Source organism: Peromyscus leucopus, chromosome 11 (genome assembly GCF_004664715.2).
Source record: "Peromyscus leucopus breed LL Stock chromosome 11, UCI_PerLeu_2.1, whole genome shotgun sequence".
NCBI classification, from domain to species: domain Eukaryota; kingdom Metazoa; phylum Chordata; class Mammalia; order Rodentia; family Cricetidae; genus Peromyscus; species Peromyscus leucopus.
The window spans coordinates 59,355,223-59,374,092 of NC_051072.1; the positions used below are offsets into that span (position 1 = coordinate 59,355,223).

The 18,870-nt window shown below is 36.3% G+C and overlaps 1 protein-coding gene across 2 annotated transcripts in view; it reads right to left on the reverse strand.

The window, feature by feature from the left end:
• The window catches only part of Edil3 (EGF like repeats and discoidin domains 3), a 448,869-nt gene that overhangs the window by 11,511 nt on the left and 418,488 nt on the right, over positions 1–18,870 (reverse strand). For both annotated transcript variants that reach the window (XM_028854156.2, XM_028854155.2), the window contains one exon: positions 16,270–16,425. In XM_028854156.2, the coding sequence (XP_028709989.1) occupies positions 16,270–16,425 (156 nt within the window). The remainder of the gene's footprint in view (positions 1–16,269; positions 16,426–18,870) is intronic.

The window sequence follows — 18,870 nt, forward strand, 5'->3', positions numbered from 1 at the left end:
AATGATGTAATTACAAAATAATTTCAAAAATAGAAGAAACTGAAAGACAGAAACTCATACTCCACTTTGTTATTAAGTTGGTGACCTCAGACCAAAGACCCAGGGAAACAGCAGATTAAAACACACTCTTTACTGCCATGGTCCCTCTTCTAAACCTTCTGGCATTTAGAATGTTCACTCTAAAAGTCAGCGGGTAGAGCACATCACCATATTTAACTTCTTTTATGATGAAAGCTGCCTTAAGTAACAGGAATGCTCAAGGAAATATATCATATAGGATGATAGCCTATAAAGATTTATGAAACATAAAATATTCCATTCTAAACTCTGGCTATATATTTAAACTATCTGCCTTCTGGCACTTGGGTATCACTGTCATACAAAATTTTCCTACAGAAAAGGAAAATCATCTGCTTTTCAAAGACATCTCCAAAAGACATTATCGGGACCAGTCAAAGAAAAAGAACATCTTTATTTTTCGTTTTGCACCAGTAATGTAGAAATAGTTTTCTTCTTTTCTTTGAAAGAACAGAACAACCTGGCACTTCACTGAAGCCCCAAGCTCATCTCTCAGAGTCTCTTAAATCACAACAGGTATTTCCCATTTCATCATCAGAACAATTTGTGGACTGTTTCCAGCCCTCCACATCAGATAAAATACAAATGATATGACAGTGGAGAAATGGATGCTGTTTTCGCTATTCTCACCTGACATTGGTAGCCTTTTCTTCCCTTCAATTCTCTTTGAAGAGTTTCACCCTATCTTGGTAAGAGCTAACAAAATACAGTGCTGTGTGTTTGAACATAGAAGTGATTGAAGCGTGCAGCCATGTTTCTTCTTGGCCGGACTGGCCCTTAAAGATGAAATATTACAGAGTAAGAGACTATCTTCAAGCTCTTGGTAGCCAAGTGGGATGCAGGCATTGCACTGGAGTGTGGATATGTGGACGTACCTGTGCATTTTGCCCAGGAGCATACAAAGGTGTTCTCTCTTATCTGCCCTAGCTTTCTCATGAAAGCACAAGGTACAGGTGAAAAAAAATCTAAGGAATCTGTAATGGAGACAAGCTGGCAAAATCAAGTATTTATAATATAGTTACATTTAACAATTCATGTTTATCTGAATCCAGTGTATGCCGTCATTGTATTGACTCAATTTGGTAAACCTAACAGAGTACGTTCTTCCCTAAGCTGAGCAGGTCTTGCTTTGGTCTGAAGTGAATCTTGCTTATCTGTTTGTTGGGGAACTGAGGGTAAGCTGATTATTAAAATATAGGTGGTATCAGGAAAAGAGTCAACTTCTCTAGAACTTACAAGCATTAACAGAGTAAGTACTATGAAAATGAAGAAAAGAAACACAGTACAATTTTCTATGTGAAAGTAATAACTTATTTTAATTGGTATAATATATTAAGTATCTCACTTATGGATAAAGTTATTTTCTTTCTAGATTTATTAGAAGGTAGTGCATAAGAGGTTGTCCTCCATCTCCTGAGCTCTTCAGGGATGCTGTGCTTCCATGTTCAGATGACCCCAGGTTTATCTTTTCTCAGTGATTTATAAAAATCAAGGTTGTGTTCCAGTAGTGGAACTGGTTATTTTTTATTATTTTATAAACTTTATTATTTAAGAAAACCTATTGCAAATAAATTTTAAAAATTATACAGTAAAATTAACTGGACCAAATGTCTATACAAATAAGTGAACTACACAGTTACAATCCATGTTCAGAACAGATGCTGTGGAGCTTCATGTTAAAGTTGACACTTTGGTATTGAGTATGTTTTTTTACACTCATCTACCATCCAAACCAAAAAAAATCCATGACAGCAAAAACCAGATGACAATGAGAGATGTATTGCCTTTTTAAAAGAGCCCCAGAGGGTAAGTCAGGCCATATATGTTCCAAAGGCATGGAATAAAATTGACATATTACAAATGTATACATTGTTGATAAATTTTCAATTGTCAATTTTAAAAAGTAAAGGAAATATATGAAATGACCCTAAATAGGTAATTGTATCGGGTATGGAAGATTTAGGGATCCTTTTAAAGCTTGCCATTATCATGGACACATAACAAGTTGCTTTTATTCTTTTTGAGATGGAGATTATAAAAAATCAGAAGAATAGCACATTAATTAAGCCATTTTGAAAATGTTGAAGAAAGGACTTTTAATTGCTGAACATATTGCTGCTGATGGCGTGTTAGTGGATAATAAAAGCGGCATATGTACCACATAGAACTAATGTCCTCGAGCACTTTTTACCCTCAAATTATATCACATCGTTAATATTTAGTTTTCGGTGATTGTTTTGTTCTGAAATAAGGATCAGAGTGTTTATGGCCTGTGTTTTCGTCAGCAGTTCTGATTCCAGAAGCAAGGATATGGGTTCTTTCAAAGTCAGATTGGCCAGTTACTCATCTTCTGCATATGAAAGTTCACACTATATAGGTGTTAGCTTGTTTCTCAATAAAAAGACTAACAGTTTTCTTCCAGTTAGTGTTTCCTACCTACATTAGCTTCTCTACTGTCTGTCAATTCATAATTCATTAATTTAAATAATCTATGGAGGTTGCTAATCCTGACTATTCTGTTGGGGGGCCATCACTAATAAGTATTTGAATATGTCAACATTTTAAGTCAAAGATAGATTCATAATAGGGACAACTATTCCTCATGATAGCACAAGCATAATCAGGACTGAATAATGAATAACATCTTCTGTTAAAGAATATTGCCACTATGTTACTATGTAGTTATATCTAATAATATGTAAGAAGAACCTGAGGAGAAGATGCTCAAAATTTTGAATATTGGCATGTTTATTGATTTATCATGAGTAAAGTACTAAAAAATAGTTTTTTTATTTACCTGTTTGATTTTGAAAGAAAGAGAGTGAGAGAAAGAAGGCATGGATTTGGGTGGTTGGGGCTGTGGGCAGGATCTAGGAGGAATTGGGGAGGGGAAATCCTAATCAAATTATCTTCTATGAAAAATGTATGTTTTCAATGAAAGAAATAATTACAAAAATATACAAAATGAAAAATTAATAATTTTTTGACATAATATGTGTGCAAAAATCAAACTTTTCATTATTGTTATTCATAAGCATTTTTCACTTATGCTGTTAAAGTTTTTCATATGCTTATGAAAACATTTGTTAGCAAGACAAAACACACGATTTCAGATTTTAGGATAGTTTATCAAATACTCCAAAAGAAAAGTTCTGGGCCATGGGGAGCATAAAATAATTTCTCAGGGGTTGATATCACTAAATATGAATGACATCATTATTCCCAGCCCAACTTACCCAAACCAAACTCCAGTTTATGGATTTTGTGTCTGGTGTTTGTTTCTAGGATTGTGTTTCATTAGCACCTTTAATTTATTCTGTTTCACTTATTTGTTTTTATTTTCAAGAATGTTTTTGTTGGTTGGCTTTTTGTAGAAAGAAGGTTAAAAAATCTAAATGCTAACAAGAAAATTAAACCTTTCTTTTGTTACAAATGGTTATGTTTTATATCACTGGTCTTTTCTTTTAGAGAGCCTAGAACAGAATACAAAGGATTCTCCTAGGAAACTTGAAATCCACTTATGAATTATAACTAGCTTCCCACGATGTCTACAAATAAATTGAATGACTCTTTGTAAATTCATGAGTTCCTTACAAGAAAGTGGCCTCTTGCTTGTCCCTGTGGTCAGCCTGTCACTCTTGTTAGTCTATTGTTTCCATCATCCAGAATGCTGTTCCACGCTACAGCTGTGATTCTAGAAGGCACTGTTAACTCTCTTTCTTAATTTTATCTTGTCTGCCCCATGTCCTGCTCTCTGTGTCCTTTCCTGTTCTTCAAGCTTTCTCCAACCTGGATTCAAGAGCATACAACTTTGGCTAAGCCAAGCTGTCTGTTTGCATTTGGATTTGCATTCTGTTTTCTATGCTGGGCTTGACCCTGGACCTTCTTTTCAGAATTGCTTCTGAGGAGTGAGTCCTCATCTTGTCTTTGCACATGTTAACAGTGTAACAAGGTGCTGGCTACGAATTTAAATTTGGTCAAGTGGCTTATCACTTTTCCAGTCCATTAGGAAAATTTGGATCTAGAAACCCATTTTCACTCAGTTAAATCATCTCTGTTGGAGGATATCCCTCTCGAGCTGTGTCCCTCTCAGTTATAGGCTTTAGAAATTGACAGGTATTGTACTCTCATAGGCGAGTGCATTTAAAAGTTATATGTACGGAACAGAAGTCTATAAGATCTATGGTTAGACAATATAGGGATTTTTTTGAGTGCAATTCAGCTATAATATGACTGGCAATGGACATCAGGGTGGACTATGAGTCAGCACAATATGGTGACATCAAATGTTTGGCAAATCCCCCAATCAACATTGGTATGTCGGTAATAACATTGTTTCTGGCAGAATGCCACTTTCTTGTCGGACTGTCCAATGAATGGCCTTGCGGTGAGATGCTAGATAGAGCCTTTGTGTTCACCAGTCTGCCAGTGTGTATCTGCCTGGAGATCTGTGTGGCTAATTCCAAGTGGCCTGTGTCCTGGTCTGTGCATTGGCCTGTGCTTCCATATATGGAGCCAGTAGTTTGGTATACGCAGCTGGCATGTGCCTGGGTGCCCCCGGCATCTGTCTGCCTGGAGTCTTTTGTGCTGTTGAATATGTATGGCTTCTCTGCCTATAGACTCTCAATGTCACCAGCATCCTGCTTCCCCTCCTTTCCTGGATTCAAAGCTTAGACTTCACAAGGTATTACTCGGTTTCCCTGAATTTGACTTTCCGTCTTTCAGTTCAGTAAACCACCTCTCCCCCATTCCTGTGTTAAAATCCTAACCCACAAGGTGGCACTATGAGGAGACGGGGCAGAAATGAGAGACTGGAAGGGATTCATTCTTTTATTTTAAAAGCCACAGAGAGTGTGTTTGTTCCTTATGCTGGGAAATGGTACCATTGATTAATCAGAAAGTTTATCTTTCCAGATGCTAAAACTTCTAATACCTTGATCTTGAAGTTTCCAACACCTAAAACTCAGAAATAAAGTTCTGCTTTATATAATCTCACCAGATTATGAGACATGTTGTTTATTTATTTAATTTATTTATATAGGCATGGTCTCACTCTGTAATACAGGTTGACCTAGAAGTAGGTGCAGTTCTTCTGTCTTATACTTAAGTGTTGGGCATGATCTATCATGAATACATGATATATTCTTACAATAGCTGAGTCAGATTACACTCAGACTCCATGTTTACACTCATTATTTTCTCACTGCCTATTATGAGCTTTTAGGCAGCTTTGATGAATTCAGTTAATAATACAACTGCACTTATTTAAAACCTTCAGTCCTATGCCATCATTATTGCCAGCAGCATCAGGCCACGGTGTTAGCAAGTAGCTGCCCCTATCCACTCCTAGCCATAATTGTTAATTGTTTGATATAATCTAAAACCAAAAAAGTACCAGCTCATCACTGATCTTTAAACTCTACCAAAACAGAAACATTCTCAAGAAAGTCTCCAAGGTTTAAAATGCTTATCTGTGGCTAGAAGGACACGTTCTTGTTGGTAAGGATTATGTTGGCTTAGTAATAGAAGTTGTAGATTCTATTCCAATAATGATGGCTTCACCAGGAATGAGTATTTAGGTAGGTTGTTTCCAGTACTAGGCATGATTTCCCTCTTCCTAAGCAAGTCTTATGTCCATTTAGAGAGCTGTTGGTTACTGCCAAGGTGTGCATGCATCCTTAGAATATTTTGCCATGATGTTCATTGCTGTGGTTCATAGGCATCATATCTGGGTAGGAAACTACTACAAAAAGCCACAACCAATGAAAAGGCAGATCTATGGAGTCCAGTCCCAGTAGAATTATGTACAAAACACTCTTACACCTAAGGCTCAGAGAACATTATGGAAGAAGAGGCAGAAAGACTGTAAAAGCCTGAGGATCAGGGAGTCTGTGGTGAGATTGCGTCTCCTAATAACATCAAAAGCTACACTCACAAAGTCTCACCAACATGACTATCCAAACCTGAACTGAACAAGGATGACAGAAATGGACATGATAAACTAAATGGTGAAAAGCCCACAAAGCCTCAACTCTATACAAAGAACTATAACCAGCTGAGGAGAGCTCGGAGTGGGAGAGGTGCTTTTCCCCAGGGAAGAGCACACCAGTTGTTTGTATAGTGCCAAACAATCAGCCTTGAATACATATGTACTAGTGACATTATCTGGACTGAACAGGTTATATTTATGAATGTATATGCATATACATATATGAATGCAATAACAATTAGTGAAAAAAGAGCCATGAATTTGAACGAGGTCAGGTAGGGGTATGTGGGATCATTCAGAGGGGCAAGAGAAGCAGAAATGTTGTAACTATATTAATCTCAAATATCTCACATTGACTCCCACATTTATGTGAATATGGAAATTTATTATACTCTTTGATCTAACCCCTGTATTAATAAGGCCCCTGTGCTGGCTCATTTTATGTCAACTTGGCACAGCTGGGGGCATTTTCAAATAGGGAACCTCAAGTGAGAAAATTCCCCCAGTAGCCTGGCTTGTGCTCCAGCCCACAGTGCACTTTCTTGATTGATGATAAACAGGGTAGACCCAGATCACTGTGGGTGGTGCCCCCCGTGGGTAGGTGGTCCTGGGTTTTATAATAAAGCAGACTGAATAAGGCACTGGGACTAAGATAGCAAGTAGCACTCCTCCATGACCTCTGCATCAGCTCCTGCTTCCAGGTTCCTGTCTTGACTTCTTTCAATAATGAACTCTGATGTAGAAATGTAAGCAAAATAAATTCCTTTTCTTCTCAAACTGCTTTTTGGTCATGGTAATTTATCACAGCAAAGCAAACCAATGCTAAGATAGTCCCTAATGTTGAGTTACGGCAAAGAATAAAGCAGGTATGTTTCTGAACAATTGACACCAGATGGTGTGTATTTAAATAGCAATGTCCTTACTTTTGGACGAACCTTAAGCTGTATCACTGTCTCCTTAACTTTAGTTTCAATTAAGTCATTCGGCAAACATCCAGCTGAGTACAGGAAGGTGACTGTGGCTTGGTTTCTATCGTGTTGTGCCATAATTTATTTGTTATCTTTGAAATCTAAGTCTTCAAGTGCAGTCATCTCCTTTTTGGAAATTGCTTTCAGAAAGAAACTTCTTTTCCTTTCCCCTCAACCTTATTTGAAAATGGTGTTGGGGACGGACTCTGAGGGAATGATCCCAATCGCTCCAGTGTGCAAGTGACCAGCAATATGGCTACTCCCTGATAGAACAATTCACTCCCTAGTATCCCCTGCCCTAAGCATCTTCCTCCATGATTACCACAGTAGATTTTATTCTCTTTATTTTCAAAGTGAGTGTGTGTGTGTGTGTGTGTGTGTGTGTGTTTGTGTGTGCATGTGGAATATGTGGATGCATGTGCTTTTGTGTGAATGTGCATGTGTACAGGCCAGAAGTTAACGTTGAATGTCTTTCTCTGTTTTTTTTTTCCCACATTATTATAACCATTATTATTTATAGACAGGGTCTCTCACCTAAATTGGAGCTCACCAATTTGACTGAACTAATTAGCCAAGCAAGCCTCAAGAACCCTCCTGTTGCTACCTCTCCAGCACATGTTAACCACAACTGGGATTTTACATGGGTTATAAGAACTCTTCATGTTTGTTCCATAAGTACTTGTCCCACTGAGCCATCTTCCCCACCCTGAAAGGGACTTTTTATATAAAGAACTCTCACTCCAACCACATTTTTGAAGAGACAGCCTGGCCAATGTTTATTCGGCTGACTGTGCCTTACTATGGACTGAGTTTGAGGGGCTTTAAACTTTCACATTTAATTTCAGTTCTGTGATAGTGATCCCTTCAGAGGTACAGCAGGGTATTCTGTGGTATTTGCAATCATGTGGAAGGTGTATAAATTGTTCAGATCAGACTATGGAGAGTTTGTAGTAAGGTTTACATATGTTAACATTGCTATATTTATTATATTTTTTATTTACTTGCTTGTGTGTGTTTATGCAACTGCACAAATTCGAAGGTCAACTTGGCATTAGGCAGTTCTTGCTTTCCACAGTGTGGGTCCCAAGATTTGAAACCAAGTCTCTGGGTTTGAAGGCAAGAGCTTTTACAGGCTGAAACACCTCGCTGGCTGAGTCATTGCTATTTCCACACAAACATTAGGGAAGGGAATGAAGTTAAGAAGATCAGTGATTTTTATGTATACCAGGAAGTCATGGACTTTGAAACTGATGATCTGTGCAGGAAAGCTTCCTGAACTGAATCTATCAGACAATGCACTTAGTCAGCTACATGTTAGTCTTCCAAAACTGCTGGTGAAATTGAAGGTTTTGCATCTTTCCTCATTATAAATGGTGATCTTTGCTCCACTATCACATGCTCAGATACAGTCTGCTGGCAAATGATTGAATGAAATACTAACATCACTGTTGTAGAATATTATTTTAACTAGGCAAAGATGTGTTATATTTGTTTATGCTGCAGAATATTACTTTAACTATGTGAAAGTGTGTTACATTTGTTTGTGCTGCATTTGTTTCACCTTGCCTGACTAAGGCACCTGATTGATCAAATAAAAAGCTGAACAGCCAATAGCCAGGCAGAAGAGGGATAGGCGAGGCTGGTGGGCAGAGAGAATAAGTAGGAGTAGAAATCTAGGCTTGAGAGAGAAGGAGGAGAGAACGAGGGAGAAAGAGAGGGATATGGCCAGGGCCAGAAGTCAGGCAGCTGCCAGCCAACCAGACACAAGAAACAGTGAAAGTAAGATCTACAGAAGGAAAGAAAGGTAAAAAGCTCTGAGGCAAAATATAAATGAAGAGAAGCAGGTTAAATTATAAGAACTAGCAAGAAATGAGCCCAAGCTAAGGCTGAACATTCCTAACTAATAAGAAGTCTCTGTGTCATATGGGAGCTGGTTGGTGGCTCAAAAGAGAAAGCCTATTACATGTCACTTCTTCAAGAAGTTTTCCCTCTTAGTCTATATTCCTCATCTCTTAGTCTAGGATTTCAGTCTACAACTATTTTTAATATTAAGTGCTTAAGTGAAGCTCTTCATAATGGAATTTGTGAGCTTATTAAAATCAAAAAACGTATCAGAGACACTAATTTATATTGATGTTCACCAGTCAAAGTCCTGAGGATTACAATGTATCCCCTTCTGAGGAGCAGAAACCCAAAGTACTTTTAATTCAAATTTTTAATTTTGGTTACAGAGTTGATTTGAGTGATCCTTCCCACACGTGTACTTATGTTAACTAGGGTCTCTGTAGACATTCAGACTTAAGTATTGCCTGAGGTGGGGACCAGAAGTCTGTATTTTTCTTTCTTGCTTACTTTCTTTTTTTTTTTTTTTTTTGTTGTTCCTGTTTTAATATGCCCCCATTCTCTCTCTCTTTTATTTCTTAGTTTCATTCTGTACCCCATGCCTGTCTTGAAATCACACAGTATTTAAGTTGGATGCAGACTCATGGTGGTCTTGCTATCTTGAAACTAGACCTATAGGCAGGAACCAGGAGATGGACTGTTTCAACAGACATTCTCATTTGTGTGAGAATCAGATGGCTTTGTATCTGAACCACTGGATAAGAAAGTTCATCAACATGAGAGAACAGAGACGTTTTACTCATTTCCTGGATAATATGTGTCTTTCTTCCTTAAGGATCCACAGCATCTTACTAGAAACAGATTTTTTTTAAAGTTTTTCTTTTTTTGACTGTTTCTGATAAGTTTTTCCTTTTTTTTTCATCTCATACTTTTTTTTGGTTTTAAAACACTTTTGACTTCAAGGATAAAGAAGAAATAAAATATGACCAGCTTTTTTTCCCCCTCGAAGTTCCTACACAGTAAGTTCTAATCCCAACATTATGACATTATAACTAATCTATTAATAAGGAAACTTATTTTTAACTTTTTAAAAATTTTCCATATATGAACTCTTCCTGCAATTTATTATTGTTTTGCTTTGGGGTTTATCCTCAAAATTAAATGCTGAAAGTGCCTGTTAAGTTCTGTAGTTTTCCTGCTAAACATAGTAAACCAGCTCCCCAGCAGTTTGAAACAAATGCCACATTCATAAGAGCAAGGGAACATTTGACTTTCAAATAAAAACCAGCTGAATCCATGTAGTGAAGAAAGCTAAAAGCCGCTTCAATATTAGGAAATATTGTGCACTGGAAAGAGGGCCCTAAGAACATGGTGACTGTGTTAAGGTATCATCACAGGCTCAGTTAGACATGACTAAATACTGAATAATGTTAGCAAACAGAATTGTGGAGGTTATGAGAGGGTGGCTAGAAGCTGACATCTTCACGATGAAGGCAGAGTATCCCTTTGCTTTCAGTCTGATTTTGGTACAGGGAGATGAGTACATTTGTATGTGTGTTCAGACATTACTATGTGTACATGTACACTTTTCCATAAACAATCTGAAGATCAGTTACTTAGCACCATAGAAAAACAGAAAAAGCAATTATACATTTTTAGAATTTCATTTATGCCACTTATGGTCAAACAGAGTAACTGCTATTTGGTGATTGTTTTTCTGACATCATCTTATTGAGGTAGGCAAGCATAGGAGCTAGTTTAGCTTGGGACCTTCACCTGCATATGCTATGAACACCAGGTCTCTGTTTCGTGTGCACACCACTCTCCCAATAATGTACCTAGTGACCTTGTTGACCTCTCATTTGCATACTCCCATCTGGAAAAAATGGTGTAAGCTCCCTTGCTCCTCTTAACAACCAAATTTAGACAGTTTCTATTCAAGTGTATTACACAGGAATATGAATAACAGAAGGACCATTCTGGACTGAACTTGTTTGGGGTGCACATTCAATAAGGCAAAACTGTCCTCTAATAACCTTTCATGGATACTTCCTGATTTACCTCTTTGTGTCTATGCATAATTAAGCATGCATATGATTAAGATCAGAAGCATTATAAGAAGGGGCATGAACAGTAGAAAAATGATTATGTGATCTAACCTATCAATCTAAATAGAGATTCACTCAAACTACTCCCCACTTAGTAAGCAAGTCCACCTCCTCTTGAATTCAGGAACCACACCCAGGGCTCTTAAACCTATGGTGAGTTTTTGCAAAACTGTGTGAGCCCTTATTATCAGTTCTTTTGCTGGGGAGCCAAGAGCCTGGAAAAAGCTGGAAGAGACTACTGCACCTGCAACATTGTGTCTGTATCTACAGTGGACTTTCAAATCAACTTCCCCAAAATTTAAGATAAACAGTCAATGAAGTCAAAAGAATATGAAAGAAATAGAAATGTGTTTTACATATATATATATATATATATATATATATATATATATATCCATTTGAAATGTGCATCTGTAAATATCCTACAGCCAGTGTTCTGTTCTAAAATATTTAATGTGACTATTTACTGTGGTAAAAACTTATGCTTGAATTTTAATTTGTTAATATTGAAGCATTCTGATGAAATGCAGGTATATAAAATTAAATGTAAATAATGTAAAGAATCAACTGGAAGTGGTTTGTTAAAACTCAGAAATAAAATCATTGGTATGCTGTGTTTGGCACTTTTTAAAAGAAGAACACATGGTTGAACTCTCTATCTATTTGTATAGTGGGAGACAGAATAATTATGGCAACATTGATTACAAAACACGAGAATTGTTTTCTTATCTATAAAAACAGACAATTTGGTTGACATATGTATATTACATATACTCTCTTTCGTGTGTTTAAAGAACATAGACAACATCCCTTTGTGTTTGTGTTGTTAGATACTCTTCTATGCCAGGGTGTATAATGCTCTTTATTTGGGCAATATTATTTACTATTTTATTATATGCTATTTCTTGACCCAACTTAAATTACTATTTTGTATTAAGTAATAAGCTAATATTAAGTTTCTTCAGTGCACTTAATTGGTTGTAATACTTTAAGCAAACTATCAGATTTAATTCTAAACCTAGCAGTCTAAGGTTCGTAATGTTGAAATGATATTTTTTTCATACAATATATTGTGATTGTATTTTCCCACCAACTCCTCCTACATCCTCCTCACTTCCTTACCCAGCTAAGTTCATGGTTTTTCTCTCTCTCAAATAAAAATAAGTCAGAAAGTCAGGAGAAAACAACAAGACATAACGTGTCAAAAGGAAGTGAAATGAAACCCCCTCACGAGGAGAGAAAGAGGAAAGAGAGAGAGAGAGACTTAGGTTAAAATGGTTTAATGTTTCAAATTATTTCTACATTGTATAGATTGCTGAGTGATATATTTTTCCACATATATTGTTGTCGTGAAAATCCTGGGTCAATCCACTCTTATAATTTTCTAAGTTGCCTAGTGTGTTCACATTTCTCTGCTATAAGTCTTACTTGAAAATGCTGGTCATAAAATAAATATTCTTCACTGAGAGTGGAGGCATACTCCCATATTCCCTGTCCTTCAGAGAAATTGGGGTAGGCATATTAAGCTTAAGCCCAGTCAGGGCTACACTGTGAGACTCTGTCCCAAATAATACTAATAAATACTTCCACTAATACTAATTGTGATGGCTTGTATGAAAATGTTCCTCATAGGCTCGTAGGGAGTGACACTATTAGGAGGTGTGGCATTGTTGGAGTAGATGTGGCCTCCTTGGAGGAAGTATGTCACTGGGAGTTTGAGATTTTTAGATGCTCAAGCCAGGCCCAGTGTCGCTTTCTATTCCTGCTGCCTGAGGATCTGTATGTAGAACTCTAAGCTACTGTTCCAGCACCATGTATGATGGTGTGCTGCCATGCTTCCTGCCATGATGATGATGGACTAAACTGCTGAATTAAGCCAGCCCCTATTAAATTTTTTCCTTATGGTCATGGTGTCTCTTCACAGCAATAATACCCCAACTATGAAACAAACAACACTAGTAATAACAATAGCAATAATGGTCTTCTAGTGTATGATTTTATATCTAGAATCAGTTTTATTGTGCTTATAGTGTTAAGAGTCTAGGGCTTTACATTCATTTGAAATTAGGTTTTAATAGTTAAAATGTATACCATGAATCCCAATACATTAGCTAAAATAACAAAATATTGTAGACTACACATTGCATAAAGTAGAGATGTAGTGGGTAGCTGTTCCAGCTTTGACCTTGAAACACTGCTCCTAGAGTGACAGTAGGTAACTGCCACACCTGCCTATGACCTGCCTCTGGGGCTGACCTGCCCCTGGGGCATGGCTGAGAGGGAGTCCATTAAGACTTGAGTGTGTAAGTGTTTGGCCCCTTCTGGATCCCTCAAGATCCTGGAAGCTGACTGGGATGCCAAGCCAGAGTTCTCCATTGGATGGTACTTCATCTCTCCTGTAACCAACCCCTATTGGCTGTAAGTTATCGCAGAAATAAACCTCTCTGGATTACTGGATAAATTATGTGGAATTACCTTATTAATTACAGTAATAAAGAAGGCCTAAAATTTTGAACTTATCCAAATGAAGACAAAAAGATGAAAATATGCAATAAATAGGAAATAAATACTTAAGTGATTAATTTAAAGCCATTTACATCAATACTAATATCACATATAAGTGGCCTGAAAGCTTGCTTTTGTTTGTTTTCAAAGTAGACTAGATTGGGCTCAAAAATCCAACTATCTATACACAGTAGAATTTCATCTCAAATGTATTATATATAAGTAAAATGTACATACATTAAATGGAGATAACGTTTTCAAATGCTGGAGTATCTCTAGCAATGCATGATGAAGTAGATTTTAGGGGGAAAATATTATAAGATGTAAGAGTCATTTAATTCCTAAATGACAATAAGACCTTGCTTGTGCAAATATATGAAGACAACTAAGATGTCATGGCAAAGAGAAACAGGCAACTCCATAATGATAATGAGAGATAGTCAGTCCTATTACTCTCAGTAACAGATAGTACAGCAGATGAAACACCAGGAGGGTACAGAAACCTTGAATCACATTATCCAGCAACTTCACAGGATGTATTTTCATATGTTTCAGGAGGAGATAATAAGATCAAGTGTTCACTAAGCAAATGCCTAGTCTATCAGTAAAACAATTTAAAATATTCTATTATAAGCACTAATTTACATATTAAATGTAAACAGAAATAAGTATTTCAACAAACGAATGCTTTCTTGTTCTTTTGTTTTAGGTTGTGTGTTTTAGAAGCAGCATCATGCTACCCAGGCTAGCCTTGAACCTGTGCCGATACTCTTGCCTCAGCTTCCTGAGTGATGGGATTATATTCATGGACCACCATGCCCCCACTGACTGTAAAGGCTTAATGATTACTGATATTGAGTACATATTGGAAAGAGTTTAAAAGCCTTCCATGTCTTAAAACTAATTCCAAGACTACTGGAGGTTTAAAGTATGCAATTTAAAACCCCCATGTCGTGGAGCATCTAACACCAGTGTCTATAAACCCTGAGAGGAGATGAAATCATTATTTATAACCACTTGTTGCAAAAGTTTGTTTATAGGTCATAAAATAAATTTGAACACATTTTAAACAAAATGTTCAATATGTGTTTGACCTGAGATGCCACTGATTATAAAATATACCATTAGTTCACATTGTTGAATGAGAATAGTAATTCTCAACAAAATGTGAGTTGGGTGGGTGGGGAGATGGGAAGGATCTGGGAAGAACTGGGGGAAAAAGACACTACGACCAGAATATATTGCATAGATTCTTTTTCCATGAAAAAATAGAACCCGATACTTTGTTGTATAAAGTATGTGAAAGACTTAATATATTGTCGTAAGAGCATACCAGCCTCTGAGATTTTATAATGTCAAACATGTATGTATTCTGAACTGTTAAATGGAGTATTCCCGGATATAAAAACACAAACAGATGTAGGCTGTTTAAATCAGAACCTAAGACTGTTTCCACTAAATGAGCTTGGTTGAACTGAATTCAAACTGAATTCAGACTAGTGTCTCACTGAAATAGTTTTGCAAGCCTATGGGTTTCTAAGCAGATTTATGCATTCTCTGCCTTGACCGCTTGAGTAAAAAAGATATTCTTAAGCTTTTTGTTGGCTCATAACATACCAATCAATAGCGAGGATATACAGGTATCACCTAACATAAAAAGTTATTAAAAGAAATGTGTGAGTTTCTTAAACTTTACCCCAACCTTTGAGTTAAGTATTTCTATTGATAACTTATGAAGTCTGGAGCTCTGTACAAAGGTCACTAACTAATCACTCAACTCAATGCCTTTAGGCTACTTGCAGCTGTATTATAATGTATGGCCAGAACAGGCACCAACCTCTAAGCCTTTTATTTTCCAGAGTTCCACAGAAATTGATAGCACTTGATAAATGAGTTCAAGGGGATCAGAAGTTAATAAATAGAAATTTCATACTTAAAGAGCTATATAGTGTGTTTAGCCATAAAATCAGATAATTTATTCATAGAAATTTTAATTTCCAAATTATAATATATTGAAGCAAACTTAGAAAGAAGGATTTGTTTTATTTGGATGAACTAGCATAGTCCTCAAAATATGCCTATCTCTAAAGTTCCTTTTTGTCACATAATCAAGGAAATATTACCACTGAAATACTTTTCTCAAGTGAATGTTTCTTCTAATGCCACTAATTTATTTATAAAATAATAGTAATGTTTGTCTTTGCAGTACACTCATGTTAATTATGATCAAATGTCATGCCTCCTCTGAGTCTGTAAGATGTAAAGAAAATTTTAGATACTCACATCTTAGTGTATAGTATGGGAGAATTTTTTACTAATAAAGTTATTTATTTTAATAGGTCTCATATCATCTACTCTACTGCAAACTCATTTCTTTGAAATTCTATTTAGCATGGTTTATTGTATACACTGTTGTTATTTTTGGAATAAATTCAAAATTGATTTGGCATTCTTTCTCTTACTGACCCTTTGCTCATATAATATACTTTTCAGTTTTATGTTTTAATGAGTATGTGTGTGTTTCTTGTCTTTGTTTTCCTTTCTTTTCTTTTTTCTTTCTTTATCCTTTCTTTTTATTATGTGTTTTGTGCCTGTTTGCCTGCTTTGTTTTCTAAGGAGAGAAAGAAAGAAGAGTTGGGTGGGTGGGAAGATGGGGAGCACCTGGGAGGAGCTGGGAAACACGGAAACCATGATGAGAATATATTTCATGCAATCTTTTTCCATTAAAAATATATCCAGAGCCTGACCCTTCACTCTACAGCGCGTGCAGCCCACCTACCTTATCTTTTCTCTGTTTTTCATCCTGGTACACAGTCCAGTGCTCCCCATCATTGCTGTAGGCTAGCTTGTATGAACCCACAAACTGAACGTGACCAAAATCCTTAGCGCCTTGTGTGATGATGCCTGTCACTTTGGTAGGGACAAGAAGGTCAATCTGAAAAGAGAAGAGCACAGTCGTTAAATGGAATGAATTAACCCACTATGAATTTGGGAATCTCTAGAACTCAAGAGATTAAAAACCACATATGCTAAGTGAAAAATCCTCCTGGATATTTGTACTTTGAAAGAGATGGATGCATTTATAGTGATAAATTTGTATTTGCCATGAGGTGTATAGTCTAAGATGTCTTGGACAAGCATGCTGACCATTTTAAAATAAAGTGATGGTAAGTTTAGCTCACCAGTACTTCTTATATTAAACTTGTTCACCTGTCTTGCAACCATCTGACACTGAGTTTGAACATTTGTGTTCATAATTTAATGTACAGATTTATTGATCAATCCAATCACAGAAAAACAAAGTAATATAGTATGTGGTCAACTAAAGTCCAATTATTGTTCCACAAAGAGCAATACAAACAGTACATGACATTTCATAATTAAATATTAAATCAGATTCCCACCCAGATCCTATGAATTTTATTGAATTCAGGAATATATAATTGATTAATATTAATTCTTGTGCACTGAAAATTTCCTTTCAGAAAATTATAATCCTAAATAATTTAAGGATAAAATGAAGTATTCAAAACTGAAGGACATATATAAGGGCAACTGGGGAAAAGGGAAAAAAATGAAAGGTTAACAATATGAAAGTCTAATTGTAGGATCTAGTATTATATTTTGTGTTTCCTGCAAAATGGTGAATGAAACCTATAAATGAACCCTATGAGTGAAAACTACAAGTGAAATGTAGTGAATGAAAAACTAAGTTGTTATGTATTAAAATTATCAAAATAAGAGTGAAACTTAGGGACTAGGGATGCCTTTCATCAAATACCATAACATAATATCAAATACCATAACATAAAACAGTTCCAGATTTTCCCTACTTATTTTAAACTCATTCTTGAGTCTTTTGTACACCTTGCAACTCTAATGAAAACTAAATTTAGAAACTTTGTTTTCTTGGCAGGCAACATTTGAAGTCACCTTTGCTTTTATTTGTGTCCCTTGATCTACAGCTTCCTTCCTGCCTGGACAATGCCCCCTCTTCCAGCGATTTCCTGTGGCTGAGCTCCATGCTCCAAGCTTGAACTTATCATCTTTAGCCATTATGGTCTCATGCGTGACCCCAGCACTGTCAAACCCTCTGTTCTTTTGTTTCTATTTCAGGTCTTCTCTCCTGTGAGACTGCAAGGTAACCCCAAAATAGACGGTCATGGGTCAGACACTGGCCATGAGTGATAACAGATAGCTGTGGTGCATAAATATAAAGGAAGCATATTTAGTGACACAAATACTCATCAAAATACAGGAAAATTTTCCTAAGTGTTAAACTTTGGGATTATACACACAAAAATGTGTACAAATGTCTATGTGTATGTGTGTGGATTTAAATTTATATGAACATTTTCTCATTCGGGGAAATATCCACTTTAAATAGTAGTCTAAATTTAAATGATTTATTAAGATAGAGGAATGCCCCCAACAGTTTGTGAAAATATTTCAGAAGGAAACGTTATCAATGTGTTATGTCATCTAAAATACCCCATGAGTCAAGCAAGAATGCTGGATGGCAAACGTGATGTTCTGAGAATGGGTGCTGTCTCATATTGTTCTGGGGTATTCCTGCATATCCTATATTCGGTACCTTAACTGTGCATGTACTATATTATCTCTTTACACATGAGGAAATATATATGTGGAGAAGTAACACAACGCAGCACACATTCCAAAGGTAAACACTGAATAAAGAACTTGAGATTCTATGCTATTTCATTTTGTTTCAGGGATCTACCACACACATGAATTATTTGATCAGTAAATCATACTTTCAACAAGTCAATGAATTTTACCTTTTTTTTCCTTTGGGAATAATTTTGAAAGAAAAACTACACTCATTAAATTGATGGTATAAAAAAAGCAACAAAAACAATTCTGCTTTTACATTAAGAGAATTCTGTTTTAACATGAATTTTTTTCTCTGTTCTTTGGCTGACTCAGCTTAAAAACAGGGGTAGCTTTTACTGTTATATATCCAAATCCATTTGCTCAGAGACACTTGGTCAAAGTCTGCTGTTCATCATAATGTTTTTCGTGCTTGCTGACATTCAAAACTGAAAAATAAATAAGCTACCTGACAGAACTGAGCCACTGTGTACCATCATAGTCTGCAAACACACAGGAATTCAATGGCCCTGGGGTATGAACCACTCAGGGTTGACTCTTTAGCCCTAAATGCCTGTGAATCCTCAGCTCAGATCTGAGAAGAACTCTTTCAGCATCTGTGTCTGCGGTGATTCCTACAGGCATCTGGGTTTCTTACTGGGTGGAGATGTTTTCTCTTAAATTTTGTACCTGACTCTTTCCAATGGATATGCTTTTCACCCACTCTAGCTTTTTTTTTTTTTTTTTAAATCTAGAACTGTTTTTCTTT